We start from the raw sequence: 16016 nt of genomic DNA on the forward strand, positions 1-16016 counted from the left end.
GGCAGGCGCTCACAGGGCTGCGCGGGTAGCGGGAGCCCCGGAGCCCCGGCGGCCTGTGCGCCCGGAGCCGGCATGGACCCCGAGAGCTGCGCGCCTTTCTCCGTGGGGCCGGCGGCCGGCCCCTACGCGGCCTCTGGGGACGAGCCGCCAGGCCCCCAGGGGACCCCCGACGCTGCGCCCCACCTGCACCCGGTGCCACCCCGCGGCCCGAGGCTGAGCCGCTTCCCGGCTTGCGGGCCCCTGGAACCCTACCTCCCAGAGCCCGCCAAGCCGCCCGCCGAGTACCTGCAGGACCTCGGGGCCGGCCCGGTGCCCAACGGCGGCCACTTCTACGAGGGCCCCGCGGAAGGTAACGCTCGGCGGGACCCCCTGGCGTTCCCTTCCCCGGTCCCCTCTGGGCTTCCCGACTCCCTCTCCCCGCTCGCCTTCTTCTCTACCTCGAGCCCCGTCTCGCATTTCCCAGGGTTCCCTCGCTCGATGATCGCCGCTGGCCTGGGCAGGCAAGGCCAGAGCACTGGGGACGGCAGGACCGCCTGGGGCCCGGGCGGCGAAGGCAACGGGAGGCGGGAGGTCAGAGGAGGGTGGAGTGGCGAACATCCTGGACCCTTGGCGGCCCGGGAGGTGACCGAACCTGGAAGGAGAGATCATGCACCTCTGGGCCCGGGCCTCTGCTGCCGCCGAATCCCTATTGGGGACTGGGTCGAGGGCCCAGGAGCCGAACTGGGCCCCGGGGCTGGAAGAGAGGAGCTCGGCTTTTGTATCAGGCGCCATGGAGAGGGTGAAGGCTGGGCCTCGACCAAGCCGGACTCGGAGAAGGGCTGCGGGCCTGGGCTTACCCAGCTCTCCTCGCCTGGGCCAGCCTCTGCAGGAGAGGGTGCTTCTGGCGCCGTTGGACGTGCCGCAGGGTGGCGGTGGCCGGTCCCCCTCGGTACCCGGGGGACCGTGGTCAAGATCGAGTAATTACGCTTCTTGTTTCTCAGACTAACTTGGCCTCCCCGTCACGGGGCGGGGGGGATGGCTGCCTTCCTTGCAGTTGGCATCTGGGCATCGAATCGTCCCAGGCCGAGCGCGTCGGAAGCAGCCCTGGACAGTCCTAGACCCCGGGGCGCCTCCCGCATTGGGGACAGCGCCCCTCGTGCGCTAAGCAGGCTCGGGCCCTTACCGTTCGTTACCTAAAACTGCGCCTGGCTGACCTGCCGCCCACTGTACCCCCTGACCCCCGAGCGTCCCAGCGCCCACGCCCACCCCTCGTACACCCGCCGCATCTCGCAGCCTCGAACCAGAGCCGGATTCCGGGAGGTCCGCCCGGGCGGCGATCGCCGGCTCCCCGAGTGCCTCCTTGGGGCGGCTGGACGGCGAGCAGCTCCGGGGACCTTCGTCCGGCCCGGGTGGTGGGGAGCGCGGGGGAGGCCCCGGGAGGTGTGTTGGGGGTCATCGGAGGAAATGAGCAAGTCCGCGGAGCTTCGCTTCTGCCGCCCTTTGAAAAGAGGCTCTCCTGATAAAAACCACAGTTGGGGACTTAATGAGAAGCAGTTGGCCCGGCTCCTCTGATCCCTGCCAGACGGCGGCAGCCCGCGCAGCGCCCAGAGCACCGCCGGGGACAGGTACCCGCCCGGCTCGGCGGCGCACGCGGGCGGCAGCACCCAGCCCGGGCTCCGACGTCCCCGCCGCTGCGCACCGCCCCCGCAGCTGCTCGCCGATCGGGTTCTCGGACAGCCGCGGGGTCTGGGCGCACGAGGAGCATCGGCGGGACTGAACGGGAGGGAGGCGAGTCTGTCCTCACAATGAAGCGGCCGGCGAGAGAGAGTGCAACGGCGAAAGCGGCAAGCCGAAGGGAGAGGGAGAAACCGAACGTTGGACACAAACAACGGGTTGGGGTCTCCAGAACAAAGGTGACGGGAGAGGTCCGTCGGCGCGGTGGGCAGAGGAACGAAAGGGAGGAGATGGACGAAAGAAAAAGAGCGAACGGCAGATCGAACGAAGCGGGTAAACCGGAAAGAAAAAGATAAGAGAGACAGACGGGGGGGAGAGAGAAAGAGAAAGAGAGAGAAGAAGAAAAAAAGAAAGAAAAAGGATATTTCCTAAAGAGACAGAGCACACTAAAATATGAGCAAGTTGGATATGAAAAGTAATGGTTCAGACCATGTGGGGACGGGCCAAAGGCGAAGGAGGCACGACCGAGCTAGCTCGAGCCTGGGCTGGGCTCCTGGCTGCCGCTCCCTCTCGATGCCGATGCCGGGTTGGAGTTCCTCTATCTTAATCTCATCGCTGCATGGTGGGGAGTTCTTAGTGAAGGTAACACCATCCACCCCGCGCGCACACACACCTTCCGAGGTCTCTGCCTTTAGAGTATCGGTCTCTCAGCGTTGGCTGGCTTTGCTGTAGCCTGGGGCACGCAGCGTCTCTCTCTCCGGGCGCCTACAGCCCCAGCCCGCGTCGGCTGCCCCTGGCCGCACGTTGGGGAGGGCGCCTCGCTCTTCTCCCCAAGTGGGCCTTGTTTGGTCCTTTCCAGTCATCCACGCACCCGCCCCGGGGAGTAACTGCGTGGGCAGGGGTAGTTTCTTCCGGCTCCTCCAGGGCTGCCAGTTTGTCCCTAAGCTGGCTCTCGGACCAGGGAAGGAGAAAACTCCTACTGGAGTTCCACCTACCTTCCTCCGTGGAGATCCACAGCCCTAAGACCCGGCCGACCCGGGAGAAGTTAAGCCCTTGGCTAAGAACCTCTAAGAACACCATCTCCTCCCTGGCCCTGGCGCTTATCATGGATTTCAGATCTTCCGCTGAAGCCAAAGCCGCGGTCCCAGCCGAGGAAACCCAGATTTCAGAGACTGCTGCGTTTAGCGACCCCAGCACAAGGACGACAGAAAACAGGCACCTTAGAGCGAGAGGGCCTTGAAAGCTGAAACACGGGTGGCTGGCTGATTCCCGGACACTAATGGATGCCACGGATCTGAACTTCGGAGCAGCCAGGAGCAGTGCTACTCAGGGATGCACAGGTTTAAAGGCCAGGTCGGAGATCGAGAACCCCGAGCCCTGTTGGCACATTAAGGTCCCTGACCATGCACCTGGTTCTTAGTCCTACAAAGTGTTATATATAGCATTCCTGCTGTTGAAAAGGCTCAGGACGTTCCCTACCCTTAACTTCAGGCTCCCAGGGACCAAGAGTATTCTCTCTAGACGCCTCCCCCGACCCCCGTATGCTGTAGTAACTGACAATAGTTCAAACCTCAAATGGGCCCTCCTTAACAGAACAACCTTCTCCCGACATCTTAAATTTAGGCTTCTGGCTTCCACTCCTGGATTCCTTTCCATGATGTCTACACTCCATTTCTCCCGTTTCTGTCTCCGCTCTCCCAGGGGGCTGCTTGGGAATGTCTGAAAAGTAGCCCTGTCCCTGGAGTCCTCCAGCCAGAGCAGGGAGGTTTTAGGGAAACAGTAATGAAGAGAAAAGCAGCTATCTGTCCCTTGGAGAGGACTGTGGAGGAGGCAAACTTGAGGAGCAGAAGCCAGCAGGTTTAGCTGCTTTTGGCTGCTGAGGTGTGTTCTGATCTCGGCTGATGGGCTCAAGGTCAGGGAAAGCAAGTGGCTGGGCCCTAGATCAGCATGTTTCCTCTTGAGGGAATGACACTGAGGGTAAAGAAGCAGAATATAAGGCCCTTGACTTTGAGGAGCTCTCTGTAGTGGGGTTAGTACCCCTAAGTCCCTGCCCTGAGTTCATCTCATCCATTTTCTGCCTGAAGTCCATCTCCATCTCCCTGAGAACCCAAGACACCAAGGCTCTTCCCTGCCAGGCCATTTTGAGGGTCTGGTATCTCTAGGATGACCCATGCCAACCTCCCTGCTCTCTCTGAAATGTATTTTATTACTTGGTTTGACTTCTTTGATTCCTCTGTCCTAACAAACACTACTACCTCTCCAGCCAAAATGTGATGATGGAGAACAGAATGTAAGGACCGCAGTGAGTTCCTCCCCGAGCTGCCCGTGGGACACTATTGCTACAGGCTGGGTGTAGCCAGAGGCCAGGCCTTGTCAGACTGTTCCTGGGTCTTCAGGACACACACCACATCAGAAGCTTATTTCACAGCCTGGGTGGCCCAGAGAGGTCACTTGTCCAGCTGAAAAGGACTACCATCTTGCCCTCCAGACAAGGACTTATCTGACTTGGTGTACCCCTCCACACACAGAGCTGTGATCTTGACATTAAGTCCCAAGGAGGAAACTGCTTCTTGGTGCCAGCTAGCTAGGCCTCCTGAGGGTCAGGCCCCCATTGGAGATGGGCCTGGGGCCAAAGAAGGGGCCCTCTGAGTCAGCAGGCGTCTTTGTGTCTTTGTGGCATAGTGGCTTCCATCCCAGCAGACTGTGAGGGAGGGACTTTATGGGGACACTGCTGGGGGTCCTTTTTAGAAGGGAAGGGTGGAGGATGATCATGACCTATTTTTCACCATACCGGGTCAGTCATATGGGGCTCCTGAGGGACAGCATAGCAGGGTAAGACTGCTGGGAACTGTTCCCAGTCTGCTATGGAGCCCTCCCTGACTGTTAGTGGAGGTGATGAGGAAACTCCTGAGGTGGGAAGGGCAGACAATGCTGAGGATAATGGGGAAAGGGAGTTGCTGGTCCCTCATAATTCCTCCAAAGCACAGCCTGTCTGGCTTCTACCTTTCTATGCTGGAATCTGAGTTCTCATCCAGACATCCTGACTTTAGGATGAATGAAGACAGGTGATTCCTTATGGATCATCGTTGTCCTGGCTTGCTCTTCATGCCTCAGAGTTGGGAAAGTTAATATTAATGTGTGACATGGACTTCAAAGAATGAGGCACAGGGAAACCAGCCAAAGGTGGTCTGTGCATCTCTCACCATGCCTGCCTGGCTCTGCTACCAGAGGCATGAGCTTGAGGGCCTGGGAACCAAGGCCAGCACAAGCAGAACAAGGGAGCACTCTAGAAGGGTGGGAGATGTCAACCACTCCATCCTTAGCCCCTGCCCCCACTCTTGGCCCCGCCAGGGTGGCAGTGCCTGCTGTGGCGCCAATCCTGGCACCTCCACATGCTGTGGGACACACTACCACAGAGCACTTCCCTGAAATGAACCCCTCTCTGGCCTCAACAGTTCTGCCCAGACCACAGAGCACATGGTTCCCTAGGGCCCCCTCCCCAGCTGGAGGCTCAGCAGTCAAGTCTCTGAATGCCAGGCTCCCAGGGAGGGTGGCTGCCAAGAGGAAGGGAAGGGAAGGGAAGGAGGAGGAGGCGGAGACTGAAGTGTCAATGCTCTTTCCCTCCCTCTGTCCCACCCACAAAAACCCCTGTTAGGTTTCCATCCTCCTTTTTGTGTTTTCCATTGCAGCTGAGGAGAAGGCCTCCAAAGCTGCCAGCTTCCCCCAGTTGCCGGTGGACTGCCGAGGGGGTCCCAGAGACGGGCCCTCTAATGTGCAAGGTTCCCCAGGCCCCTGCCTGGCCAGCCTGCGTGTCCCTCTTTCCCCGGGACTCCCTGACTCCATGGAGTTGGCCAAGAGCAAGAGCAAGAAACGCCGGAACCGCACGACCTTCAGCACGTTCCAGCTGGAAGAACTGGAGAAGGTCTTCCAGAAGACCCACTACCCTGATGTGTATGCTAGGGAGCAACTGGCTCTGCGGACGGACCTGACAGAGGCCAGGGTACAGGTGAGGGCACGGTGGGCACCACAGTCTCTGACCGCCACGGCCACCGAGGCCGTGGACCAGTGGACCAGATCAAGGAAGAGCTAGGAGAGGTGGGAACTAGTGTCACACAGAACTGCCTTGCCCCGGTCTTGCTGGAGCCTGGACTTTTGGAGCTCAGCCTTCACACTCAGCTCTTCCATGGCCACAGACTTTTCTGTATTTCTAGCAAAATATGTCATTCGGGTCAAGGCTTAGGCACAGGCTTGCAGGTAATGGCCTCTAGGAGTCCAAATATCTGTATGGGAGTCTGCTACTATTTACTAGCTAGCCGGGTGATTTGATACTTGTCTCCCAATGTGTTTCCGTTGCCTGCTTTTGAAAAGGAGTACTCAGTAGCAAGCCAGAGAATCTTTGAAGGTCACCAGTTTGGGCAGCATTTAGGAAGAAGTGAACGATGAACATGCTACTACTAAGGTGGCTGGCCAGATTGGAGGTAGGGGTCACTGAAGGGCATGTGAGGCTCTTCATGAGCCAACAACCAGCTCCTAGTTCGAAGAACTTGACCGGGAACCTTCCCTTACTCCAACAGACCCTTCTGTGCAGAGGCCAACTCTAAAGGCCTTTGGCTATGATCACTACTTCACATAGTGGGGAACCCAGCCAGTGGGGAAGGGAGAGAGAAGGTGGATGCTGGGAAAGAAAGAAGGAAAGCTATACCAAACCTTGTTAGAGGTGATGGAGAATACGAAGGTGGCAAGCAGGACTGGGATGGAGAGGATCTGTGTTAAGAGTCTGGCTCAAGAGAAAGATTGATCACTTGTGGCCTTGCTTTGATCCACAGTTTAGTCAGAAGAGGCTCCCCAGTGGCAGAGGAGGAGTCACTGGAAGGAGTGTTGTGGGGAGAGTAGGGAAGGGTTCTGGAGAAGGGTGACGTTGCTGCCTTGGCAGAGGAATCTGCTGCTCTTACCATGAGGGAAGAGGAGTGGTGAGGCTCCTGTCAATCACTCCCTAATAGGGCCCTTCCAGAGACTCCTAAGAAGATGCTAGGGTGGAGGCCAACTCTAGCAGACTCAGGGACCCACAGGCCAGTCTACTGAAGCCCAGCACCATCAATCAAAGCAGGCCTGACAGCCAGATACAAAATAGGACCAGAAGAACTCAGGCTGTTTCCTCTCCTCTGCTGTGTCCACCTGTTTTCTGTTCCATCTAGGTGACAGTTAAAACTCGTTTCTGTGACTGTCCGCCAGGGTTCTCTAAGCTATGGGAACAACCCCAGATTTTATAAGTCAAGGGATCCAGAACAGGGAGTCTCCGGAATGTTATGTTGGGGCAGTATCTGAATTACTCTTCACTGTGGAAATGTATGGGGTGGGGGCTGGTGGGGGGCTCGCTTCCCTCACTCTTCTTCTAAACCCATCTCTTTCCCCTTTCCTTTTTAATTTTATTTTCATTTTTGAGGGGTTATTTTGGAAACGGGGTTTCATTCTCTCTAGAACCTAGGCCACTTCAGGATTCATCTCTCAGCCCAGGCTGGCTTCAAACTAAAGATCCTCTTACCTCAGCCTCCTGAGTGCTGGCATGAACACACATTATAGGCATTAGCCACAGGGCCCAGCTCCTAGGCCTTTTCAACCCTGGAAGAATACAGGAACAGTCATGGGACTCCCAAACACAGTCCAGAACCCTCCCCAAACACCAAGGCCCTAGAGAGTAGGGAGGGTTTTCTCTGACAGGAGCATGACACTCACAATAAACTCCACCCCATGAAGAGGGCTAATTAAGACCACACATGGGACAATGAAGAGGGTAAGCCCAAAGCACAGGCAGAGGCCCACAATGGAGAATAAAAGCCTAACTTCCTGAAGAGGAGGGAGAGGGGAGAGAAGACATGCAGGCTGCTGGCCATTCAGGGTGGACTTTCTTGACCTTGGCCAGGCCTGCCTTGGTATCCCAAAAAAACAGAATGCTAGAAAAATAGGGGAATACATACCCTCTTAGCTCCCAAGCCTATGTGAGTAGAGGTGAGCATGGAGAAAGGAATAAATGAAGGCTGGGGGTGTTCTCATCCCAAACAGGGCAGTGAGATTTTACACACATATAAACACAGACACAGCTTTTTCTACTTTTTATTTCTAGCTGGATCCCTAGAAAACAGTGGCTGGTTTGTACATGGGTTTGGCTTTGGTTTTGGGTTTGGGCAGGGTTATGTTTGTCTTAGGTTAGCTTCAGACTCAAAATGTGGCTGAAGCTGGCCTTGAACACCTAATCCTTTAGCTTCCACTTCCCATGTCTGGGATTACAGACATGCATCATTCCACCCACCTTGGTTTGGTTTTGATATTACCAACATCTGACACAATATTTACTAAATGAAAGAAATAAAACCATATATGCCAATACAAATAAATGAAACAGGATAGGACATATGCCAAAATCATCATGTAAATGCTCAGAAGTATATATAATACATCATTCCCCCACCTACCAAGAACTCATAAACTATTGACAAGTAGGCTCCCAAGACATCATGGAACACAGAATGTGATGAGTGTGCCGAGAAAGGTCAGGACATTACAAAGGTCCAGTGGAGGAGCCCAGCCGGGATGATATAGTGAAGAGATGGGTAGCGCAGGAAGGGGGAAACTTACTTACATGCAGGAAGGAGTGACTTAAAAGAAAGGCGGGTGGGAGTTCAGGAGGCGTCTAGGAAGAACCGAGTGCTGTTGCCTGGCTGGACACTGTGGAGAGGGCGGGGTCAGACCTAAGCAGCCTTACTAGGGAAATGGGCCCTAGGCCAGGGGTTCCAGGAAGCCATTGAGGAATTAAACAGGCCCATGACCTGAATAGGAATGCCTTGACAATTCATTGGATGCCACAAGGGGTCTGGGATCTAACACCCCACAGTGGCACGCCTCAGAGGTATCCTGGGTCCCTGAGACCCACAGGCCCACTTCCCGTACAGCACTGTGAAAAGACTTAGCCAGGCTGGAGATGAAAAGAGTGAGTCAGCGTAGGGAATGGTTGCTGGGGGCCCTGGGGGCCAGTAATACTGCTCTGGGATTGGCCCCTCCCAGGCACCCTTCCCAGACTCCCTTGGCCCCGTGTGGATTTCTAAGCCGCTGCCACTTGGGATTTTCCAGCTTGGACCTAGATCCCAGGAGAGGATTTGGTGATTACTCTCATCCATTAGGCTCCAGTCCTCAAGGCTTCTCTGGCACCCTTTAACCCTTCCCCAATGGTCCCTAGGTCTGGTTCCAGAACCGCAGAGCCAAATGGCGGAAGAGGGAGCGTTATGGGAAGATGCAGGAGGGCCGGAACCCCTTCACCACTGCCTATGACATCTCTGTGCTGCCCCGAACTGACAGCCACCCTCAGGTGAGACCTTTAGTCCCACCCTTCATGAAAGCCCACCCCTGACCCATGGGGTTGCCAGTGAAAACACCCATTCTGGAGTGGGGAGCAGGGAGCTGTAGCATCTGGGGCCTGTGTGATGTGGGCAAATCACTTAACTTCTTCCTCTGCAGAGCAAGGCCACCGCCCACTCTGCTACATACAGAACAGAAAGGAATCAAAGAAGAAAGTGCAGTTCTGATGGTGGGGACATCCTGAATACCAGCCAGTATGGGTGGTAGGCCTTAGGCCTAGTGGAGATTTCTAGAAAGATCTGAGGCTTCAGGGACAATGAGAGAGCCACTAGGATAAAGCAAAGAGCTTCCGGGGCAAGGAGCTCATAGCCCTTCTCTTCTTCTCTTCTCTTTTCAGCTGCAGAATTCCCTATGGCCCAGTCCAGGATCTGGAAGCCCAGGGGGGCCCTGCCTCATGTCTCCAGAGGGTATCCCTTCTCCATGCATGTCTCCATACTCCCACTCCCATGGAAATGTGGCTGGCTTCATGGGCATGCCAGCCTCCCCTGCAGCACACCCTGGCATCTACTCCATCCATGGATTTCCTCCTGCCCTGGGAGGGCACAGCTTTGAGCCTTCTCCAGATGGAGACTACAAGTCCCCAAGCCTAGTCTCGCTCAGGATGAAGCCCAAAGAACCTCCCAGCCTGCTGAACTGGACCACGTGATGGGTTACATGGACACAGACTGAACTGCCCATTCCTCTTCCTGCTCTCGCCTGCTCCTAGCCCGTACCTGCCTGGACACCAAGACAGGAAACCATTCTGCCTCCTTAACCTAGGTGGTTCCAGAAGCTTAAGAGAGAGCTGGGACCCTCAACCTCCTGCAGAAAACAGGCCACAGGGTCTTATCTCTTAAAACAGGTAGAGCTGCCTAGGGAGAAAGGGACTTCAAAGCAGACAGGACTTTTCCTTATAAACTGGGTCTCCTCATTTAAACTGGACTGGAGAAAAGGTGACCAATGCCTCCTGTTTCCTAAAGATTGTTTTTAAGTCCAGGGAGCCCAGGAAGATGGGAGGAGGATGCAGAGAACAGGGAGAAGCTCTGTGGTTCTTAGAGTTGGCCTCCCTTCTGCCTTCATACCAGGGGGCATATGCTCAGTGCCTGGGGCCAACAGGAGCCCAGAAGGTGAAGGTCAGCTTAACCTGAAGGTGGGGTCTCCTCTGCACCACACATCCCTCACTTCTGCCCTGTGCCCAAGACTGGCACAGCATACTGTAACGTCATTTTTCTCAAAGAGGGGAAGAAATTCCACCAAACATTAAATATTTGGATTAGCTTTCATGGGATCAGGCCAGGGCTATGCCATGGAAACCATATTGAAATGTTGATCACAATTTAAAAAAAAAAAAAAAAAGATTTTTCCAGTGCCTGAGCCCCTGAGACCTGGATCCCAATTTTTGTAAAGATACCTTTGTTTTGTTTTAGTGTGCTGCTCAACATAGAATAAACACAGTGGTGTTTTTCATTCTAGATGGCTGTCTATCCCCAGGGTGTGGCCCTCAGTTGCTTTAGGGTTGACTTGTATCTAGGATCTATGCTGGGCCAAGCTGTCCTGTGGGAACAGCAAGAATCCAGGGGCTTATAATAAAAGATGTATCAGTGGCAGAACCTCAAGGTCAATGTGTGCTGTGCCTGGCTCTATCACCTGCATAAGCCTGGTGGCTTTGGTAGGTTCTGAGAGGCTCTAGTGCCCGGCTTATTTGACAGGGAATTTTGGGGGTGGGAATGAGAGTAAGAAAGTTGAGAAAAGCTTGTGGTTGAACTGACCGCGGAGAGAATGGAAAGACAGGGATCTTATGGAGGTTTTGAGTGCCTGTGGGCTGGGACCCCAAGTGCTGGGGGGGTTGGGCAGCTGTCTTCTCCCAGATGCCCCAGAGAGTATGTCTGAGCTGTGGGGCAGAGACGAAAGCCAGAACTCTTTCTTGTGGTTTTCGAGTATTACCCATTCTATCCCTCATCCCCACTTTCTGCCTTATCTCCGGAGCCTGGAAGGCAGGAAAAAAGCAGGCCTGGCCCTCCCACCCTCCCAGTAAACACAACCACATTGCTCAGAAGAATTCCACTTCACTCAGCTCAGCCACCCCCCACCCCATGCCTCATCTTTCAGGCACAGAGAAACCCAAGCATGCAAAGACACATGGGTGCTGCGCTTGTTCCCAAACAGGGAGTAAGTCCGCCATCAGGGTGAGCTTCCTAGCCACGACAATTACCGTGAGGTGTCCACGAAGCCCCATAGAAGAGTGTCTTTCTTCTTTCTTCCTTTCCTAAACCAGTGAGGAAAAAGTGTCTGGAAATTTCTTTCTTTTCTGCCCTGACACTGGCAGAGAGGACTGTCTAGAGCTACTGCTGATGAGCTGCCTAGACATTTACCCACTGGTCAGTAAGGGGATTAGAGCTCAAGTCCCCATCTCTATTTCCAGGGTACTTGCCAATTCACTAGAAGTTTCCTCGCCCAAAGAATGGCCAGTGTTGGCTCTTATGCCCTTCAAAAGCCAGAGAGCTACTCGTAACAGTTGGTTTTCTTGCTGTGGCAAAATACCCAACAAAATCGACTTAAGAAGGGAGCGCTTATACTGGCTCATGGTACAGTTTTTGAAAGCACGGGTCACCGTGCTGGAAGAAGCATGGCGGTGTGGGGCAGCTGGGCTGTCACATTGTGTTCACAGTCAGGAAGCACAAATGAGTGCTGCTGCTCAGCTTGCTTTCCTCATCTTCTGTTTAGGACCCAGCCTGTGGGGTGGTACTGGCCACAGATGCAGAGAGAGGCTGGTTTGTTCTAGAGCCATATGTTGAAGTCCTAGTCTGCACTGGGCATTGTGCTATGTCAGAGACAGCAATAGTCAAGAAACACAGTTTCTGTTCTCCTGGTTTAGAAAGAGAGAAAGTCACAGCAGGACTAAGCGTATCCTCTCCCACTGAGGCCAGACAAGGCAGCCCAGCTAGGGGAAAGGGATTCAGAGGCAGCCAACAGAGTCAGAGCCGTCCCCACTCCAATGGTTAGGGGATTCATATTAAGAATAAACTGCACATCTGCTACATATGTGTAGGGGGCCTAGGCCCAGTGCATGTATACTCTTTGGTTGAGGGATCTGTCTCTGTGAAGTTAGTTTACTCATGGGCCCAGGTTCTTGTTGCTGTGTCTTTGACCCCTCTGGCTCCCACTGTGACTAGACAGTCCAGGGTGAGTTGTTAGGCATGGAGGGTCTCCCCCTCTGAGGAGGGGCAATGAGAGGAGGGGGACACAAGGGTGAGACTGAGTGGAGAGGAGGGAGGGGCTATGATCAGGCTGTAAAGTGATTAAATAATTAATGGAAAAAGACAGAATTTGTTAGAATAATAGAATTTTTAATTTTAAAGTAATGAGTAAGGCTTCTTCTGATGGAGTGCCACAAAAATATAGCTAAAGTGTTCTCTGTGGTGAAAAAAAAGAGAGAGAGAAAGATGGAAGGAAAGATGTAGAGAGATTCTGTGAAGCCCAAACAAAGGAAGGTGAAGTAAGGTCGGGACCAGACAGAAGAAAATAACACTGAGTCCAAGATCAAGGCAACAAGAGTGGTAGATTTTCCAGAGGCCATGGGCATCAGCTGAAGAGGGGCCGTGGGGGAGGGCACAAGGAAGCCAGGCGCTGGCTACTGGCTCCCATCCAGGTGCATCTGCCCACAGCTCATATTTTTCTGTCCAGTGACAACTAAATGAAGAGAAAGCTAACTTTACAACCGCCCACTTCACACATAATGAATACGAATGGGCACCTCAGCGCCTGTCTCATGGGATTATCTATGAGCTAACTGGTCCTCCCACTGACTGGGTCATCCCACCAGCCTGTCCCCTGGCTGGGCCACAGACAGCCCCTCACCTGCTTTCCATTAGCCATTACCCCCCCCCTCCTCCATGCCTTTAAGACACAGCCCCCAGATCTCCAGATACCCTGCCTCCAAGCTCATGCTAGAGGTGACTGGAGTCTCCCAGCTAGATCCTGTAGTTTACCTAGGTCAGGCTGCGGTCCTGCCCACTCCTGGGCCGGGAAACAGAAGTGGCTCCACCCGGAATCCCAACTTCGAGAGTTGCTGAGGCCCCTCTAGAGAGTCACCCACAGATTCAAGCCTTATGCCAGCTGTGGTGGTGCACACCAGCAGGCTATGCTGAAGAGACACAGGTAGGAAGGTCCTATATTCTACATGTAAATCTCGGTTGTGGCAGGCTCTAGGCTTCTACCTCAGCAACAGAGACTGTTTCCCATCAGAGGCATTTAGTCCTCCTTCCCCACCTTCCTCAGCCATCGAGACATCAGCCTGAATTACAACCCAAAGTACAGAGGCTCTGCAGCCCTGGGCAGGAACAGAGCCCAGCCGAGGCAGGACTTGAGTAGACATTTTCCTGACCCAGCTGAGGAAGCAGATACCTTCCCCTCACCCCAGCTTCCTTGGCTCCCTTCCTGCAGCATGACTATATGCTCTTAGTCTCTAGTCCAGGAGAAAGGCATAGACTGGGACTCTGCAGCCCATGGATGGACGTGGCAGACTGTAATATCACTTGGACCTTCAAGAAGCCTCACACAGCACCTGGCCCCAAGCAGAAGACGGAAGGAGGTTCTGCCCTTCAAAGATCTGTATTCTAGGAGCCATAGGGAGTGTATGCAAATTCACAGGTCAGAATTAGAAGGGCATTAGCAACGCCAATATTAGCAACCATTATAATGCTAATGGTTACCTATTTATAGTTGTCCCTTTTCAGCCAGGTGTGAGACTCCATTACCGGTTACCTTAGCCAGCCTTTGCAACAGGGCTATCTATCGTTAAAGCAGCAGTTACAGATAAGCCAGCTGAGGCTTGGAGTCCCATGAAGGCAAGGATATCCAGTGAGCAAAGGCCGAGGCTTGGACTACAGTCAAGGCGAGCCAGGGGTGGTGGTAACACACACCTCTCTCCCAGCACTTGAGAGGCAGTCAGGCTATGACGTTAGTTCCAGGCCACCAGGACCACAAAGTGAGACCCTCTGCATAGTGAGACTCTTTCTCAGAAAAGGGGGAAAAGTCAGAGCTGTCTGACTCTCAAGGGATTGAATCCCCTTTTAGAACAGCAGCCTAAGGCTGACTGTGCCAAGTGTCAAATGAAGATAGCAGCTACTGTCCCACTAAGTAATCAGTTTATTATAGAACAGACAGGAAAGCAGCCTCCAGAGAGATAAACCCAACAGGCCCAGCAGAGACAGCCAGCACAGGAGTCCTCTGAGACCAAGAGAGAAATAAATTGAGGCTCAAGGCTGGACCAAATGGCACAGACCAAGATAATCCCAGTTATTTGAAACGCTGAGGCAGGAGGATTCCAAGGTGAAGGCTGGATTACAACTCAGTTCAAGGCCAGACTGGGTAGACTTACTGAGACCTTGCCTCAAAATAAAAACTAAAGAGTTGCTGGGATGTAGCTTAGTGGTAGTGCTCGCCTCGTGTGTAGAAAGCCCTGGCTTCAACCCCTAATGCGTCAGACAAGCCAAGACCAAAACACAAAAACAGCAGTAACCCAAGTTACTTTGAGGGTACACTCAGGGTAAGCCAACAGTGAAGACAAGACAAAGCCTGGGTGGCCCAGTTAGAGCCTAAAGCAAGGGACATTTGCCATGGATCTTCTGTGCTGTGACCATGTCAGACCCAATACCAAGGAGGCATAGTAAACAAATGAACAACTGGGAGCCGTGGCAATGAGTGCCAAGGGATGGCAATGATTAACACGGGTGGGGGTGGGGAGCACATGGGTACTGCGTTTGAATCCTGGCTCTATCCCTTATTTTTGTATGCCCTTGGGCAAATTCTTTACCCCTTCTGTGCCAGTTTGTGCATCTGCAAAACAGGGACTGTGGTGGCATTTGCTTTTCATGGTGTATTAGCTACTTTTCTTGTTGCTGTGGCAACATACCTGGCAGGAGCAACTTAAAGAAGGGTTTGCTTGGCTCATAGTTTTAGGGGATACAGCCATCATGGTGAAAGGAATGCGAGGCGGCTGGTTGATTTTTGTCCGTTTTCTGTGAACAGACAAGTGCCAGTGCTCAGTCCACCTTCTCCCTTCTTCTTTTATAAATAAAAGGAGAGTCTGGGGAGGTCTACAAAGAGGAGCAGGGGAGGTCAAAGCCTCTGGCTAAGCAGTTTCAGAGAGCTAGACGCACGGTGGAAAGAGAACGTGAAGCTCGCCTTCCACAGATAGATCTCTCAGCATCTGTGCTTCCATCAGTCCAGGCAGGCGGCACTAGATCCACCCTGCAGACCAGAATGGTGGGACTTCTCTGCCCTACGCAAGTTACTTTGGGGAAAAGGGCCAGTCAGAAGGACTTCCCATCCATGATGCTCTGTGACTTTCACATTCTGACCCTTCCGCCTGGCTATTATTAACCATGCTGCCACATCCTGGGGCTTCGCAGGTGGCAGGCACCACAGGCACTGAATCTAAATATTTGCCCTGGAATATCTCCTCTATCAGTCAAGACCTGCCCCCTTAAAGATGTAAGAACTCAGGTGTGTTGCCTACAGGCAGCCTCTAGGAATTATAAAAAAAGAACAGTACTGTCACTAAAGCCACAAGGAGGCCAAGCCCGAGGGAAAAAGAGGCTAATACACACATGAACAGGTTAGCCAAGTGAGGTTCTAGGAGGATTCAAATGGACAGACACTTGTGCTCTTCATCATTCTCTCACCATGAAATGGATTCTGATAGCTCTGAGCACCAATTTTTCTTTTTGTACTAAACACCTCTGTCCCAGTGAAGAGCCAATCAAATGACTTATCTTAAACCTAGCATTAACTGAGTTGACTGAGGACAGCTCAGGACTGTGATCCTTTCTACACAAACTACAGCAAAGCCAGTAGCTCAAGACCACTGAACCTTAGCTACCCAGAACTCTAAAGTAATTCCAAACTGATATGGTCAGATGACCAAGGTACCACCTCTTCCTTCCCTCTACAATAGATAGGAAAGGCAGGAA

The 16016-nt window shown here is 53.5% G+C and overlaps 1 protein-coding gene across 1 annotated transcript; it reads left to right on the top strand.

Moving 5' to 3' along the window:
* The first annotated feature begins 72 nt into the window (after positions 1-72).
* Positions 73-10388, top strand: Alx3 (ALX homeobox 3). The gene is made up of 4 exons (XM_055618189.1): positions 73-349; positions 5343-5659; positions 8885-9013; positions 9401-10388. The coding sequence occupies exons 1-4, from the start codon at positions 73-75 to the stop codon at positions 9707-9709; spliced, it is 1032 nt and encodes a 343-aa protein (XP_055474164.1). The 3' UTR covers positions 9710-10388.
* The last annotated feature ends 5628 nt before the right edge of the window (positions 10389-16016 follow it).

This window comes from Psammomys obesus, unplaced genomic scaffold (genome assembly GCF_907164565.1).
Source record: "Psammomys obesus unplaced genomic scaffold, mPsaObe1.curated_primary_1811, whole genome shotgun sequence".
NCBI lineage: Eukaryota > Metazoa > Chordata > Mammalia > Rodentia > Muridae > Psammomys > Psammomys obesus.